This window comes from Microcaecilia unicolor, chromosome 3 (genome assembly GCF_901765095.1).
Source record: "Microcaecilia unicolor chromosome 3, aMicUni1.1, whole genome shotgun sequence".
NCBI lineage: Eukaryota > Metazoa > Chordata > Amphibia > Gymnophiona > Siphonopidae > Microcaecilia > Microcaecilia unicolor.
This window is the reverse complement of record NC_044033.1, coordinates 383,475,771-383,494,342: the sequence shown is the minus strand read 5'-3', so window position 1 is coordinate 383,494,342 and position 18,572 is coordinate 383,475,771. Positions and strand designations below refer to the sequence as shown.

The following is an 18,572-nucleotide window of genomic DNA, read 5'->3' as shown; positions in this document are numbered from 1 at the left end:
TCCTCCGCAGACTTGACTGTCCAGTGGATCCAGCTTCTGCCTATTTTCTTCATCCATGTGAAGTTTTTCTCCTCTCTTCCTTTTCTCTCATCTCATCTCCTTCCTCACTCTTCCCTTCCCTCCATCCATGTCCAGCATTTATTCTCTCTCCCTTCCCTCTCCTCCATCCACCCATACCCAGCAATTCTCCTCACTCCCCTGCCCCCCTCCAGCCACCCATGCCCAGCGATTCTCCTCGCTCCCCTGTCCCCCTCCAGCCACCCATGCCCAGTGATTCTCCTCGCTCCCCTGCCCCTCCTCCAGCCACCCAGGTTGTCCAGTGGATTCTTCAGGGCAGGCAGGAAAGATCCCCAATCTTTCCTGCCTGCTGCCGGCGCTGACTCTCCCACTGCACTACTGCATCACTTTTCAAAATGGCCGCAGAGACTTACAAGGGTGGCCTCCAACACTTCAGCAGAAGTCTCGCGAGGCCGCCGCTGGAAGTCTCGGCGACCATTTTTAAAGAGCGATCCGGCAGCAGGGGAGGGTCAGCGCCGGCAGTGGGCAGGCAAGACTAGGCATCTTTCCTGCCTGCCCCGAAGAATGCCTTCTTCAGGTATTTGGAGGAACCCTGTAGCTCGGGGGAGGGAGGAGAGCCAGCTCGCTCTCAAGAACAACTGGCTCTTGCGAGCCGGTGCGAGCCGGCTCCAGCACACCACTGGGTGGAGGGGACTGCAATGCTGGACCCCCCCCCCCCCTGGAGGCCCGGGAAATTTTGTCCCCCCGCCCCTCTCTCGGCGGCCCTGACCAACAAGGGGTATGAAACGGGCAAACACCCAACACATGGGCAAGGCGCATGAAAAGAGTGCACAAAACCACACAGTAACTTGTGGACCAAGAAACTTGCTGTAGGAGTTCAAGTCTTATAAAATCACCACCCAAATACACAAGGGCAATGTAAGTGAGGATGAGGAAAGAGGGAAGGATTCTTAGGAAACTTTGCACCTAGGTTCCAAACTCACACAGTGTAAAAGTGTAAACTAGGATCAGCCAATCTGTAAAACATTTGAATTTCAATGTGTTAGCTCTGTTACTGGTGGGTTAAAAGAAGTCCTAGATATGTTTTTCTATTTCATTATAGTGGAGGAGTAGCCTAGTGGTTAGTGCTGTGGACTTTGAGCCTGGAGAACTGAGTTCGATGCCCACTGCAGCTCCTTGTGACTCTGGGCAAGCCACTTAACCCTCAATTGCCCCTGGTACAAAATAAGTACCTGAATATATGTAAACCACTTTGAATGTAGTTGCAAAAACCTCAAATCCCATTTCCGTTTCCTTTTCTCAATCACTGCTGCAATCCCCAATTTCAATGTGATGTGGGGAAGGAAAAAAGGGAAGACGCTGGCCTGAAAGGTGAAAAGCTCTCCTAAAGTTGCGCGCAGCCCGCTGTCCTGCGTTTCGGCCACTGCTAAGTCGTGAGAGCCGAGAAGCCCACGGGTGACAAGGCAGCAGGTCCGTCCCCTCGATACTCCAGTGCGATAGCACAGCAGCACCCGCCTAGAGCACAGCAAGAAGCAGCAGCAGCGAGAGAAGCACACGAGCTGCCAAGCAAGACTTCGGCTGACAGAAGGGACCGAGAGCTGCTGAATAATTTACACAGAGAGAATTTAGCCCGGCGTGGGAGGAGAATTCCCTCACAGGGGCTGACACCCTCGGATGCGAGCGAGGCACTGCCGGTACTGTGCCTGTGTGTTGGAGAAGGAAAGAGCTCGGATTGCACACACGGTACATCCCCGCTCGCTTCTGCCTGGAGAGACGCTGAAGCTTGCTGAGCCCAGCCCCAGGCATGGCTCTCCTAGTCCACCTGAAGACGGTCACCGATCTGCGAGGCAAAGGCGACAGGATAGCCAAAGTGGCTTTCAGAGGTACGGGATCGGGTTCTCTTTACTGCGGGTTATAGATCGCTATGCGCCTAACCAAAGTTTTCTGCAGAAGGGGGGGGGGGGGGGGGGGGGGAGGGAACGAACGAATGAATGAAATAACTCTTGCTATCGAAACCATTGCCCGGTTTGGAAATCTTTTTTTGACCCCTTAAATACAGGGATTGCAACTGTGAAGTCACTTTGCTGGAGGGTGATGAAGCCTCGCTCCATGTCAGTGCCCTTCATGCCTGAACATTAATGTAAACATGCCAGTTGAACCTCTGGTGTGCCTTTCTGCATGATACATGCACGCACGCACGCTGATTTGCTCCTTACCGTGGTGTCTGCACTCCATTCTCAGTTTTCGTACAAGTAATTGATACACGGCCAAATTGCCCTTTATGGAATCGATTTTGCAGTAGATCCTTCAACAGAGTTAAGTGTTCCTGTTCACGCAGACCGAGAAAGACTCGCATTCAGGAAGGAACATGCTCCCAATATTTTCATTAAATAGGTTGACACCAGTACAGCAATTTCCCCTGTCGGTGGTACTGGAGGAGTGGAGAAGAGGAGGCGCAATGGAAGTTACTTAATCGAGATCTTGTGGGTATTAAGGGAAATGTCACTACTGATCCTCAGTGGGGTTTCTATGGGTGGTTGGGGTTGCATGAACGTTCCCCACTATTTTGACATTTCTATTGTTTGTTACATTTGTACCCCGCGCTTTCTCACTCATGGCAGGCTCTATGCGGCAGGCAATGGAGGGTTAAGTGACTTGCCCAGAGTCACAAGGAGCTGCCTGTGCCGGGAATCGAACTCAGTTCCTCAGTTCCCCAGGACCAAAGTCCACCACCCTAACCACTAGGCCATAACGGTACAAAGTTGTTCCTGCCCTTAGCCCAAATATTCTTTCAGGTGAAGTGTTGATTGCTAAATTGCAATGGAAACCTCTACTTCAGTGGGCTAATTCCCGTTTTCCCTCCGTGCTATGCTATGCCAGAAGGTAGCCAGGCAGTGATAGATTTTTACATTTGCAGTCTGTATTTTGGGTTTAAAGTTGGCTGGGCACTGGCTGCTCACTGTTGGAAATATTTTTTCGGAGGTTCTCTGTCACACCAAACTACTTTCCCCTCACCTATAACCTTACTTTAGGAAACTTGTTTGCAGGTTACTAGATATTGGCTGTGGTTTGCCACAAAATGTCTTTCCTTGATAATAGTACCCACTCTTCTTAAAGAGTCTTTCAATTCTATAATCTTGAATGCCCACCTTGATGCCTAGAATGCAAACGCCCAAATTATAGAATAAGGTCAGTTATTGAATAATTAGTTGCAAATTTGGCCTTAACAACCAATTATTGGTCATAATTATTATTAATTGGTGCTGATTGACACTAATTAGCAGTTATACACCTAACTGCCCTTAGTATTCTACTATTACTACTACTTATCCTTTCTATAGTGCTGCTAGACATACGCAGCGCTGTACACTTGAACATGAAGAGACAGTCCCTGCTCGACAGAGCTTACAATCTAATTAGGACAGAGAAACAGGACAAACAAGAGATAAGGGAATATTAAAGTGAGGATGATAAAATAAGGGTTCTGAACAAGTGAATGAGGGTTAGGAGTTAAAAGCAGCATCAAAAAGGTGGGCTTTTAGCTTAGATTTGAAGACGGCCAGAGATGGAGCTTGACGTACCGACTCATGAAGTCTATTCCAGGCATATGGTGCAGCAAGATAAAAGGAACGGAGTCTGGAGTTAGCAGTGGAGGAGAAGGGTGCAGATAAGAGAGATTTACCCGGTGAACGGAGTTCCCAGGGAGGAATGTACCTCACGCCTGGAATAGACTTCCTGAGCCTGTACGTCCCCGTCTTTGGCCGTTTTCAAATCCAGGCTAAAAGCCCACCTCTTTAACACTGCTTTTGACTCCTAACCACTACTCACTTGCCCTGTACCCTTTTATCCCCACCTTTTTAATTCTCTTACCTCTTAGTTGTTCTGTCTGTTTGCCTGTCCTATTTAGATTGTGAGCTCTTTGAGCAGGGACTGTCTTTTCATGTATGGTGTACAGCGCTGTGTATGCCTTGTAGCACTATAGAAGTGATAAGTAGTAGTAGTGGAGAGGTACTGAGGAGCTGCAGAGTGAATGCACTTATAGGTCAATAAGAGGAGTTTGAACTGTATGCGGAAACGGATAGGAAGCCAGTGAAGTGACTTGAGGAGAGGGCTAATAATAATTCTACAAAATCCCCCAAATTCTATATACAACACCTTAAATTGTGCACACTAATTTGGCCACATGGCCAAATTGTGAGCACAACCTAATTGATTAGCAAGCCAATCAGTGCTGATAATTGGCACTCAACAACCAATTAGCAACACGAATTGGCTTTAATTAGAATTTACGAGTACAACTTTCTAGGCATATTCTACAATGTGGTGCACATAAATTCTAATGTGTGCAGTCAAAAAGGGGTGTTGCGAAGGGCGTGGAATGGGTAGGTTGTGGATGTCTCAGAAAAACTATGCGCACTATTATGGTATACACTCAATCAACGCCTAACTTATGCACAGGTATTTAGGTCTAGTTTTAGGTGGCCTAAACGTGTGCATCTAAATTTTAGTCTCAAGAACGGCATGTAGGCATGTTCTATAAACTACGCCCAACTTTAGATATAGCTTATAGACTCACGCTAACCGCATGGTTGTTTGGCATCGATTTATAAGGTGCCATTTCTAGAATTTAGCCTGATGTGCACACACTTTCCAGGGCAGGGGGATGAGTGGGTTGGGGGCATGTCTGACACTTACAGGCACATTTTGTAGAACATTAGCAGTTATGCACCTCACTGCCTACAGTTAGACGTGAACCGGCCATTTAAAGAGGCATAATTGAATGGGGGCGTCCATCTATAAGGGCGCCCATCTCTAAGGACGGCCTGTAAAGGGGCAGGGCAACTCGTATTATCGAAACAAGATGGGCATCCATCTTTCATTTTGATAATACGGTTGGGGACGGCCAAATCATGAAATTTAGGTCGACCTTAGAGATGGGCGACCTCGGTTTTCGCCGATAATAGAAACCGAGGACACCCATCTCAAAAATGACCAAATCCAAGCCATTTGGTTGTGGGAGGAGCCAGCATTTGTAGTGCACTGGTCCCCCTCACATGCCAGGACACCAACCGGGCACCATAGGGGACACTGCAGTGGACTTCCTAAATTGCTCCCAAGTCCATAGCTCCCTTCCTTTATGTGCTAAGCCCCCCCAAAACTGCCCAAAATCCACTCCCCACAACTGTACACCACTACCATAGCCCTTAGGGGTGAAGGGGGGCACCTACATGTGGGTACAGTGTGTTTTTGGGGGGGTTTGGAGGACTCAACATTTACCACCACAAGTGTAACAGGAAGGGGGGAAGGGCCTGAGTTCGCCTGCCTGAAGTGCACTGCACCCACTAAAAACTGCTCCAGGGACATGCATACTGCTGTGATGGAGTTGGATATGACATTTGAGGCTGGCATAGAAGCTGGAAAAAATGTTTTTTATTTTATTTTTTTGGGTGGGAGGGGGTTGGTGACCACTGGGGGAGTAAGGGGAGGTCATCCCTAATTCCCTCCGGTGGTCATCTGGTCAGCTCAGGCACAGTTTTTGAAGCTTGCTCGCAAGAAAAAATGGACCAAGTAAAGTTGGTCAAGAGCTTTTCAGGGACGCCCTTCTTTTTTCCATTATCAGCTGAGGACGCCCATCTCTTAACCACGCCCCTGTCCCGCCTTTGGTACACTGCCGACATCCCCCTGTGAACTTTGGTTGTCCTCGTGGCGGAAAGCAGTTGAGGACGCCCAAAATCAGCTTTCATTTATGCCGATTTGGGCGCACTTAGGAGAAGGATGCCCATCTCCCGATTTGTGTCGGAAGATGGACGCCCTTCTCCTTCGAAAATAAGATGGATAGTTAGCATAAGTACTCTTGCCTAAAGTTAGATGCGCAACCCTAGTCTGTCACTAGTATTCTCTAATGGCAACTGGGGGCACAATTGCTGATACAGAATTTGTACTCAGTGCATGTCATTCCAGAGCCCAACTTTAGGTGAGCTATACCCTTTCCCCCTCCATGGGCAAAGAGGGCATACTCTTATGAAAAAGTGCACAGTATCAACCAAATTCTATATAGGTCACCCAAAAGTTTGGCGTGCAGTTTTAGGCATGGATCACAGATCTACGCCTAAAGTACAGTACAATTCAATGGGTATTTCTACCCCACAATTACCCCGAAAAGTTCTATGCGGATTACAAACAAGAGGCTAGGCATTCCTAGGAATATACATTGTCAGATAAATATTTACAAACGTTCTAAAAAAAAGTAAGTTTTTGGTGTTTTTCTAAATTGTTTGTAATTTGGGGAAGATCTTATAACCACTGTAGTGAATTCCACCAGAGAGTAGCTTGATATGAAAATCGACCTGCAAACACTGTTTCATATTTAACCTTCTTAGAATTTAGATAATGTAAGGTCATATATAATCTCCCAGAAGCATCACAATTTCTATTTGATAAATCTGTAAGTTTAAGATTATGAGTTGGAGCTAATCCTTGTAGAATTAAATAAGATCAAACTTTAAACATGACATGCACTCTGACTGGAAGCCAGTGACGTTTCTGTAACAATGGTGTTACTCTTTCAAATTTAGAAGATCTATAAATTACACATGCTGCTGTATTTTGCAATGTTTGAGGTTTCTTACATATTGAATTGCTAATTCTGATATACACTGAGTTACAGTAACCCAAATAGGCCAGCACCATTAACTATCAGTCAAAAGATTGTTCATAAAATTTAGTCCTGATCCTTTACAGTAATTGGCTAAATTGGTGATAATCATTAATTGACCTTAAGCGTTAATTGGCACCAATTACTGGTTAAACATGGATCTGCAATGCATGTCTATGCTATAACCTGCATGCCATATTTATCTCGTGCACAACTTCAAATGGGGTGTGGCAAAGGGAGGGGCATGGGAAGGTCAGGGGTGTTCCTAGGATTTAGGCACAGATTCCATTTCTGAACCTAATGACAGTACCTGGGTGTGAGAATATACACCAGTCTTTGGCAAAATGGTTGCACCCAAAGTTAAGTTTTTACCATCTCTCTCATGCACACTTACCAAGTGGCTACAGCTTTATGAGATTTCACCCTGTAGTGTTTGACCATCCCATTTGTCTTTGTGGACACTGGTTGTTATATGCTTTCGTGCATTTTTATACATGCAGTTTCTCTCTACTACATTTATCTATTTCTTGTTTAGGTTTTTATATCCATGATATATTGCATTATTGTTAAACGCTTTTATGCTGTAATGTTTTTATGTTTTCATTTGATAATGTGGTGTGCCTTTTAGTGACACATATGCGCCATTCACACTATGTATGCTTCTATTTGATTTACATAAATATATTTGACCCTTGTGAACTGTGTCATTGTTCATTTATTTTGTATTTATTGCCTTTGTATATACATACTATTTCTTTTTCTGTGAGTTTTTATACATGTGCTCTCTGTACTGTTTAGGGACTTCTGAAGCAGGCCTTTAGGGCGAAACACGATTTTGTGTCGAGTCCATTGTACTTTGAATAAAGCTTCTGATGTGAACTCTTTGAGTCCAGTGGACGTGTTGTTTTGCATCATCCTACATGTCACCCCTGCTATGTTTGTTTGCTTTGGAGTTTCTACATGGAGGTCCTTTGTTCTTCTGTGTTTGTCGATTGCACCCAAAGTTAGGCATGAAAATGCGTGCTATGATAGAATTTTATAAACCAAATAAATATGGCTTCACTATAAAGTAAATGCTGGATTTGTTCAACAGACACACTTCAGATATCAAATGCTCTTCCAAGATACCTGTAAAACCCAACTGAAGAGCAGGAATAAATGTGTTGGTTAATGAACCTCAGTGGTAATGCACTGTGCCTTTATCCACTCATGCACAGTGTCTTACATTCTCAAATCGTCATTGGTTCAGTAGCCGCCACCTATGCAATTTATTATTATTATTCAGTACATTTTCATGATATTAAACTTGATAAACTTCCTTATATTATTCATGCTACTTAATATTTATCTGAAAAGTATAACACTTAATCTAGTTGGCTTAGGGGCACTGTTCTCCAGCATGGCACGTGCTTCGCTGGATTGCTTTTTCAAGGATGTCCCCTATGATCAGCCACTTCTCATCCTGCCGACATTCGCCAAACATGGTCTTTCTTCCAACAGTGTGTGCCCATGCGTGATGATTTGTGCGTACATGCACTATCAGGAATGAATGCGCCCTCTTTGTTCATAATTCATTCATTTCATTATTTATATACCACTTAGACCTAAGCAGTTTACAGTTTTTCATTGTGCAGGTACTGGGTCTGTCCCTAGTGGGTTCACAGTCTAAGTAGTACATTGTACTACTGTTGTACCTGGGACAATGAAAGGTTAAGTGACTTGCCCAGGGTCATATGGAACTGCAGAGGGAATTGAACCTAGTTCCCCAGGATCTCAACCCACTGCCAACTAGGGAAAGGAAAGGGAAATGGGACTTGATATACTGCCTTTCTGTGGTATTTTGCAACTACATTCTAAGTGGTTTACATATATACAGGTACTTATTTTGTACCTGGGGCAATGGAGGGTTAAGTGACTTGCTCACAGTCACAAGGAACTGCAGTGGGAATTGAACCCAGTTCTCCAGGATCAAAATCCACTGCACTAACCACTAGGCGACTCCTCCACTCCAGGAACTATCAGGAAGCAGCGGGAATTGAATCCAGTTTCCTAGATCCACAACCCGCTACACTAACCATTAGGCCACTCCTCCTCTCCTCCACGTTTTAACAAGCATGTATCCTCTTTGCACAAAGTGCACAATCTTTAGGAAGAGTACACACTTGTAACAACATTTGTTCCAGAACAAAACAAACAAAAAATAACCCAGAAAAAATAACGTGAACATTTTTGGCTGCCCATCCCTACAGAACTCTTGCCTTCCCCATAACTCCTAAGTGCTGTGCACTTTTCATGTTGGTGAACTGAAATAGTATCCACTTGTAGTGCTTTGTTTGGGGGGGGGGGGTGGAGAGGGGAAAAGAGATCTTTGGCCTCGAAATTCAAACCATGTGAGTTAGTCTGGCTAACTTCTGCGGTTGGTGCTGAGCCCGGATATTCAGTGCCGGGCCATTTCCGGTGACTGGCATTGAATATCTGGTTTATTTTTAGCCGGTTCAAACTCAAACGGCCATGCCGATATTCAGCACTGGCTGGTTAAGTTTGAGTTTGCCAAAGATAGGCCTGGTATTCACGTGGCCAGATATGGCTACCAAACTTAGCCAGCAATTTGTTGAAAATCGGCAGATAGCCAGTTAGCCACTAACCGCAGATTTTCAGCGGGTTATGGCCAGCCATATCCTACTGAAAATTCATGGATAGCCGATTATGGGACATTTAACCGGCCAGGTGCTGATCATGGCCAGTTAAGTGCTTTTTAATATCGGGGGAATTGTGTTCAGTTTTAGAAAGCCATACCTCTAGTGAAATTCACTCTTCATGTTGTGCAGAAGTGATAATTTAATGCAATATCAAGTTATAACCTCCCCATTTTTACAAAGCTGTGCTAGCGGCTGCCAGTGCGATAAAGCTGACACAGCCCAGTCAAAGTGAATGGGCTGTGTTGGCATTGCCACGTGGCTTTCTAAAAAGGGGGGGGGGGGGTTAAATAAACTAATAATTCCATAGTCTGTTTGAGAAGTTTGGAAACCCAGTATCACACTGTTTACAGGCGCCCTGATCCCTTTCAAATAATCCAGTTCAGGTTTATTGCTAACAGAGGTGAGGGGCCCTTTTACTGCAGTGCATTAAGCATTTAACACATGAATTAGTGTGCACTGTAATTGCATGAGTGTGGTAATTACTACCATGGTGGCACGTCACTGTGCATTAATTTGCAAGTTAACTGTATGCTATGTTAGGGGCCAGAAACTGGACAGATTAAGGGCATCTATGCTACCTGAACAGTTTTACCATTCAAAGTGAATGGTTTGTGTCAGCATTAGCGCACGGCAATGGGTTGATATAGTAAAGAACAATTCAATGTAGTAACTGCAGAGGACATTCTGGGCACACTCCCAACAATTACTGCACAGCCGTTACACTTATTTTGGGGATTCTATAAATGGCACCCAAGTTAGCAGCTAATTCTGCACCCAAATTGCAGCGCAGAAATGCATTCCCATGGATGCAAGATGCTGAAATGGGGCTCAAATGGCAGGAAATACACTTAGAAGCCCAGTTATGGAGTAGTACCTCACTGTATCCATGTGCAACTACAAAGGGGGGCATTCCCATGGGAGGGGTATGGGCAAGTCAGGAGTGGCCTAGTGGTTAGGGTGGTGGACTTTGGTCCTGGGGAACTGAGGAACTGAGTTTGATTCCCACTTCAGGCACAGGCAGCTCCTTGTGACTCTGGGCAAGTCACTTAACCCTCCATTGCTCCATGTAAGCCGCATTGAGCCTGCCATGAGTGGGAAAGTGTGGGGTAAAAATATAAGAAGACAAATTGTGTGCAGTATTATAGAATACTGCAAATACACACCAAACTTGTGTGCCATGATTGACATTTGGGCACAGAATTCAGCACCCAATTTTGTTTTATGAACAGCACTCATCATCCCAGAGTGCCCTTTAGAGAATAGAATAGTACTGGGCAATGATTTTTTTTTTTGGCACACATATTTGGGCATCATTTTTTTTATATATATTAGTTTTTATTTTTATTATTTAGATTTTGCTCACACCTTTTTCAGTAGTAGCTCAAGGTGAGTTACATTCAGGTACACTGGATAGTTCTCTGTCCCAGGAGGGCTCATAATCTAAGTTTGTACCTGAGGCAATGGAGGGTTAAGTGACTTGCCCAAGATCACAAGGAGCAGCAGTGGGATTTGAACCGGCCACCTCTGGATTGCAAGACCAGTGCTCTAACCACTAGGCCACTGACTGAATCTAGCCCATTGTGTATTAATTTTTGCTGTTAGTGAAGTTCGTGCAACAACTTACCACACTTTAGTAAAATGACCTGTAGTTAGGTTGGGGCCAGCTTTACTCCCCTGTTTACAAAGCTGTGCTAGTGGCTGCCGCACAACAATGTCAATGCAGCCCATTCAAAGTGAAAGGGCTGTGTTGTCATTAGCACACCGACAGCGTCTAGCATGGCTTTGTAAACAGGGAGGTTAGTGTTTTTCAAAGCAATGCAAAGTTAGCTTTGGCATCCTCTTCATTTAAAGATCTCTGGACAAGTCCGATAATACAACTTTAATTTTCTGGGCTTTCAGATTGAATTCCTTGTTGTCTTATTTTAGAGCGTTGTCCTTGTTAATATTTAGTTTGCGTTGTTCTTAGGGAGCCTCTTTCCTTTATTTACATGTTTCTATACCACAACCAGAGATCAAAGAAATACTTTACAATCTATAAAAAGCGTAATTCAGAGATACAATATCAATAAAACCAAATCAGAATACAATATCAAGCATGCACACAACATAACATAGGGGCACTTTTACTAAGCTGCATAGGCGCCTATGCAAGTCCTATGTGTGTCAATTTTGAACTACCGCCCGGCTACCACGTGGCCAGTGGCAATTTTATTTTCTATGCACGTCCACTAAGCGCACTGGAAATTTTCCAGCATGTGGTGCTAACCGGGCGGTAATCGGCATTGTACGCACATAGACCATTACTGCCCAGTTAATGCATGAGACCTTACTGCTAGGTCAATTTGTGGCGCTAAGGTCTCAGGTCCAGATTGGACGTGCACCCATTTTAATTTTGCCGCACATCCATTTTTGGCCCAAAAAAGGCCTTTTTTGCAGATGCACTGAAAAATGGACCTGCACGTGTCAAATACACACGTCTACACAGGAAGTGCAGGCCATTTTTCGGCGTAACTTAGTACAAGGACCCCCTAGAGCCTAAGAACCTCCTCTCCCCTCCACCCCCAAAACAGCAGTTATATCCCTCTAGGCACCTTTCCCAACAAATCACATTTGAAAAGTATGGAGAAATGTAGATAAATGATAGTTATTTAAAAACATATGCACTGACTCTTACTAGTATATGCATGTACAAATGCCAAAGTGTGAGAGGAATTACATGCACCTACTTTCCCTGGGGCAATTTTGTAAAGGTGCTTAGATGTTTCCTTTATGAAATACGTACAATATAGGTGCCTCTGTGCCTTCCTTGCCTTAGAGCCCTATTATAAATTACCACTCACACGTTCAGATCAATGCTGAAGTCACCAATTATTTGTTTTCTGTTGTCACAGGGTTACTGTTAGCTGTGAACAATATGACAGTATTGATGTCTTTGCATGTGCTGTTGAGTTTTGACTACTGTTATGATGTTTTGGACTGATGGTTGAATGCTGCTACTTCATCAGCTTTTCCTTGTTGTGGACAATCTAGTCTTTTCTTTCTTGAAAACCTGTTATTGTTGTTTGGTACTATTGTTATGTGTTGGCTGCTGGTATGATGTGGTTGTTTCTGTGTGAAGTTGTTGGGATGTGATTTGCAAATAGTGAGTTGACATATGCTTTTTGTTTTACATTAATATTTGCCAGCTGATTCATTTAAGATCATAAGAGAAGCCATATTGGGTCAGAGCAAGGTTCACAGAGCCCATCACCCTGTCTCCAAGTGTGACCAGTCTGACTATTAGGAATTACCCAGCAGAAAATAAATCTGATCCTCATTGCTCACTCTCAGGGATAAATAGTGACTTTCCCAAGTCCACCTGGTTAATAATTGCTCGTGAACTTTTCTACTGTGATAAACCCAATTACTCTTCTCAGTGTCATTGGAAAGGGCATAGGTGTGGGTGTGTATGGGCAGGTGTGCCTGTAGGGTGTACATTTATGGGGCAGATGACTTCAAATGTGTTTTTCAACCTCAGTTCTCCTCAGCTGCTTCAGTTCAGTTTTTTTCTTGTCTGTGTGCATGTGATAATTTAATTGATTTATGGCATGCTTTTTCTAATGCTTAAGGCAAGGAAAATACATAAAAATAATAACAACAGAAATTACAATTTAAGTCAATTTAAGTTAAACAAACATTTATAGAATGTGTAAACCAAAAAGCTAAAGGCAGATTATAATAACATAAGAGAGTACGTTAGAAACATTAAAAATACAACAAAACCAGAATAAATACAACAATAAAGTAATAAACATTATTATAAAATAATGGAATCAATAAAAGCAGATATTAGTACAAAATCATACATTGTATGATCATGATACAGTAATCATCCCATTAATATTATTAAAAGTTACCAAAATATTTACTTAACAACCATGATTTCAATAGCCTTCTAAACATCATATAGGAGCCCTTTTACTAAAGGGTTGGGACGCAGCAACAGGCTTGCCATGCATCACCCCCCAATGTGTGCCATTTCCAGTGCTACAAAAATATTTTCTATTTTTATAGCGCCGATGATTACTCGGTGGTAATTCGTGCTGCTTTCAGTGGGTGAGGGGAAACGCTCTCCTCTGAAATGGCCGCATGATAAGTGGTTCACTTGCTGTACGGCCATATCTTTTCCAGAAAAAAATCAGCCTTTTACCCACTGCAGTAAAAGGGGGCCTCAGTGTATGCCAAAAGCATGTGCTGACACTAGTGCAGGTCTCCATTTACCGTAGCTCAGGGGCGTAGCAACGTGGGGCCACAGGGGCCTGGGCCCCCCAGATTTGGCCCTAGTCCCTGCCATCCCTTTCGAACCCCCCTTCCTGCCGCCGCTAACCCTCCCCCGCTGCCACCATCGGGTACATTTTCACCTAAGTGCGTTCTATAAGCCGTGCCTAGATTTAGGCACGGTATATAGAATATGCTTAGGCAGCAATAGTAGTGCCTAAATCTACGCGCATCCATTTACACCAATGAAAACATGGCACAAATCCCGGTGCATAGATTTAGGTGCAGAGGGCCATATTCTATAACTAAGTGTGTAAATTTCAGAATGCACACAAAACACCCATTTTCCTGTCCATAACCATGCCCCTTTTTGTCTGCCCCCCTTTAGAAGCTAGGTGCAGTGCTTACAGAATATGCTTAGTGAGTTATGCTTGTAAATTCTAATTATTGCCAATTAGTACTCATTATTGCTTGTTAAGTGCTGTTATCAACACTGATTGGCTTGTTGAGCCAATTAACTTACATACGCTGTTATACAATCTGCTTGGATTTCGGTACAGACCTCTAGGCACACTATATAGAATCCGGGGTATTGAGGCTTAGCACAACGTAGTTAAAGGGCCCCTTTGTCATGCGTATTCTAGAAAATGGTTTTATAAGAAAGGACCATTCTGTTGGAGACCTGTTAATCTGATTTCTTTTAAGGGAGGAAGATTCCAGAAGGATCTCATTGACTGATTTTAGTGTCCTCCTAGGGACATACCATCTTGTAAAGCATTCCTAAATAATAAGAATTGCTACCTGTTATGGTGCTGAAGGCTAAAACCAGCACTTTAAACTTGTCTCGATGCTAGATCCAGCATAAGTTTTTCAAAACTGAAATAATATTATATTAGCAAGCAGTCATGCTGCAGCAATTTTACTAAGTGCCGTTTATGTAGAGGAAGTCCATTAAACATAATGGTAATTTAAAATGTTTTAAAAAGGTACCAGATCATAGCCAGTGGGGGCTTCAATATTCCACTCCAGCAGTGACGGAGTATTAAAAGCAAGTTAAACAAGTTGAAAAGTTCATACCCTAAGCACTGCATGAAGTCATGTCTGAGTGCATGGCTGGCACGTGTATCTTTGTGAGTGAATAAGAGGGCAAAGATTGGCAGAAGAGGTGCATGAACTAGTGAATTGCTTGGGAAGTTAGCAGTGAGAGGTGTACCTGAGTGAGTAAGTGGATGGGGGTGATAAATGGTGATGGGCTGAGTGAGTAGATGGGTCAGGGGCTAATCAGTAAAGGAGGCTGAGTGTTTGAGTGGATGGCAGGTTATAGATGGTGGGGTCGGGATTAGAGAGATTATCCCTGTGACCCGGGTCGGTATGAAATGAGCTGAGCCGGTGCTGGAGTATGCTGCGATTCGGGTTACACTGATATTTATAACCTGCTCCAGGTCATGACCTCTTACTCAATATCATACCCATTATTGAGGTAGCAGGTATAATCGAAATGATCCTAATCTCTAAATATTTAAGGGGCTGCCACATGTACACAAGGAATTGGCATAAAATTATGGGTCCCATGTTCATTCTTTCTGATAAGTAGTATTTTCCCTGGTTCCATCAGAACTGCTCAAGCTTTTATTTAACCCACTCTTGAAATAAAGTCCTGAGGGTTTTTTTGTTCCAACCTTGGCTTTCAGGATTTATGTAAAGCTTGGGTAGTATGAAATAACTCAGGAATAACAAGGCACAACTCAGTCACATAGCTGGGCTGTGTGAATGTTTTTTGATATGGGCAAAAATATTAGCAATATGATCATGTACTTTTTCCTTCCCCAGTGAAATTAGTGCTGCCTAGCAGGGGTGGACTGAGAGTGATCTTGGCTCCCAGGTAATAAGGATCTCCCCCCCCCCCCCCCCCTCCTCTCAACCTTCCATCCGATAGATTACTGTTTCTGCATTTATTGTAATATTTCTAAAGCTTATTTATCTATGGTGATCTTAGCCTTTTTCTTTCTTCTGCTACATCTTAATATGCATAAAACTCCCCACTTCCCCTCCTCCCGGGCTGCCCCATACTCTTTACACTTAAAAAGACTACTGGTAGGGGGCTTCCCTTCCCCTGTCTCTCTGCTGGTGGTAAGAGTGCTGTCTAGGAATTCCCTCTACCTCCTCTTCCAAAAAGTATGGCCGTGGTGTCTCTCAACTAGCACTTTTTTTTGGCAAGTAGAAAGAAAAGGGTAAGGAATTTATTTATTTATTTATTTGTTGCATTTGTATCCCACATTTTCCCACCTATTTGCAGGCTCAATGTGGCTTACAATTTTTCCGTCATGACTTACGCCATTTCAGAATACAGACACAATTGGTAATACATATAGAACATGGATGATATAATGAACAGTCAGGTAACACATATTTAACATGGATTACATACAATTGGTATCACATATTGAATGTGGATTACATAATGAAATTAGACAATACGATATAGGGAGAAAATAATCCGATTATTAAATAAATGATGGTGAATTACAGTTCCAATTATGAGTCATTATAGTATGTCATATTAAAGAGATATGTCTTCAGTGCCTCCTGTTGTCCCACTGATTATCTTGGGGTAAGATGGCAACCCTCTTGTGGCATGTAGGGAAGTACATTCCACCATCTTTGGTCTGTTCATTTTCAGATTACTTTCCTGTTTCGTTCCTTCATTTTCTGATTACCAGCTCATTCATCTCATTTGTGTTCATTAAATTTGCAAGAAGCAATGCATCCTGTTTCAGAGTCTAACACTGAAACTTTCTGGCAGGCATCAGCAGTAAAAGCAACAACAACCCAGAGCTTAGATCAAGGATGGGGGAGGGACCTCATAACTCATAGATCCCTGAATACTGAGCTCCTTCTGTGTCTGTCTAGGTTTCTTACCTCTTCTGTTCCCTCAAGATCCTTGAGATCCTTGCAGAGTAACTTCCCGACCATCCCTTCCACCACATATATACGCCTGGAGTGCACACATGAATCATCCTTCACTTAGCTTAGTTCCTCTGGAATAAACTCACAGATGTTCCCAGGCTGCAGCCTTCCTACATAACTTGATATTCAGCCCACGATGGCCAGCATTTTTGACAGCGCTGACCACCATAGAAAATATTCAGTGACAGCATCTATCCAGGTACTGGAACTGAATATCCTGGTATTTGGTAGCGCCTGGAAGTTATCTGGATATGGCCACTATTCAGTGCTATACCCAGATACCTAACCAGGCACAGTAAGGACAACATTATAAGCAGTCCATCATGGTCAGTTAACTATCTGGTCACCTGCACTAAATTCTGCAATCCCCTGATAACCTATGGGTCCACCCCAACTCTTCTCCTGGACCACCCCCAGAGCACCCCAGTACTAATCAGAGAATGCCGTGGTAATCACCACTGAATATTAGCCACTCAATTGAGCAGTACAATTTAATTAGGCAGAAGTTGCGCCTGCCTGGTTAAATTGTTTGGAATATCTGCCCCTGGTTCTTTCCCAGGCCTTTTTCCCAAGAAGCTGTCAACTTTCCAGGGTTCCCACCTTCTTATACCTCTGTATTCGATAGTGTCTTGTCTCCTGTCATCCATGTGTGCACATGCTCGTGTTTGTCTTACTCCTGAACTGCTGTACATAAGAACATAAGTATTGCCATACTGGGATGGACTGAAGGTCCATCAAGCCCAGCATCCTATTTCCAACAGTGGCCAATCCAGGTTACAAGTACCTGGCAGGATCCCAAAACAGTATAACACATTTTATGCTGCTTATCATAGAAATAATAAGTGGATTTTCCCCATGTCCATTTTAATAGTGGCTTATGGACTTTTTTTTTAGGAAGCTATACAGACCTTTTTAGGTCCCCGCAAAGCTAACTGCTTTTACTACATTCTCTGGCAATGAATTCCAGAGTTTAATTACACGTTCAGTAAAGAAATATTTTCTCAAATTCATTTTAAACGTACTACTTTGTTGCTTCTTTGCATGCCCCATAGTCCTAGTATTTTTGGAAAGAGTAAACAAATGATTCACATCTACCCGTTCCACTCCACTCATTATTTTATAGACCTCTATCATATCGCCCCTCAACTGTGCTTTATTTAGTGTCCCTGCTGTAATTCTCTATTGTGTTCTTAGGTCCATGCTGTTCTGATGTGCTCATTGTTCTCAGCTGTATTTCTTTTGTTCTGCTGTACTGATGTGGTATTGTTTTGTTACTAGTTCTCTGCTTGCTATTATTTGATATTGGCTTTGGAAGGTGGTTAATCAAATCGATCATAAAAAAAAAAAGAAAAGAAAAGTTTCAGGCACATTCATTTCTTTAACTTTTAAATCAAGGGATGAATTCTGTTTCCTCCAGTACTTGAAATGGAACATAGTACCTATGGGAACAGTTTCTCATCACCTACTATTACTGTTCCTCCCTTCTCCGTTTGCTCTCTGTACATACCTGGGAATGCATTTCATTTATTTCTCATATACCGCTCCCCCTGCAAGAAGCTGCCTGTTGGATTTGTTCATTCTTAGTAGTGAGGGAGAGGAGGACTTTGCTCACTGTTCTACTACATACGAAACTCTCAGGAATTACCCTATATGCCTCAGTTAACCTACCTGCAGGAAAAATGTGCCCGTGCCTATGCAGCTGTTTCTCACACTATCATGTGTACCAGGAAATATTAATATCCCACTTACTCATTCTCCTACATTTTTCTTTCCCTGATGGATCATATTATAGCTTGTAACTTCTGCTCTCCTGGCCTGACAGGTTATTTCAGCTTTTGATAATTATATTTATTGAAAGAAAGAATAGACAAAAGAAAAAGTTTTATTATTAACATTTGTTTAGCGCTACCAGACGCACGCAGCGCTGAACATCCAACATAGAGAGAGACAGTCCCTGAAAACATTTCCATTAGAAT

General features: G+C 43.2%; 1 protein-coding gene across 4 annotated transcripts in view; it reads left to right on the top strand.

Moving 5' to 3' along the window:
• Positions 1–1,822: 1,822 nt before the first annotated feature.
• The window catches only part of OTOF (otoferlin), a 762,055-nt gene continuing 745,305 nt past the window's right edge, over positions 1,823–18,572 (top strand). For all 4 annotated transcript variants that reach the window (XM_030198653.1, XM_030198655.1, XM_030198656.1 and 1 more), the window contains exon 1: positions 1,823–1,901. In XM_030198653.1, the coding sequence (XP_030054513.1) occupies positions 1,823–1,901 (79 nt within the window). The remainder of the gene's footprint in view (positions 1,902–18,572) is intronic.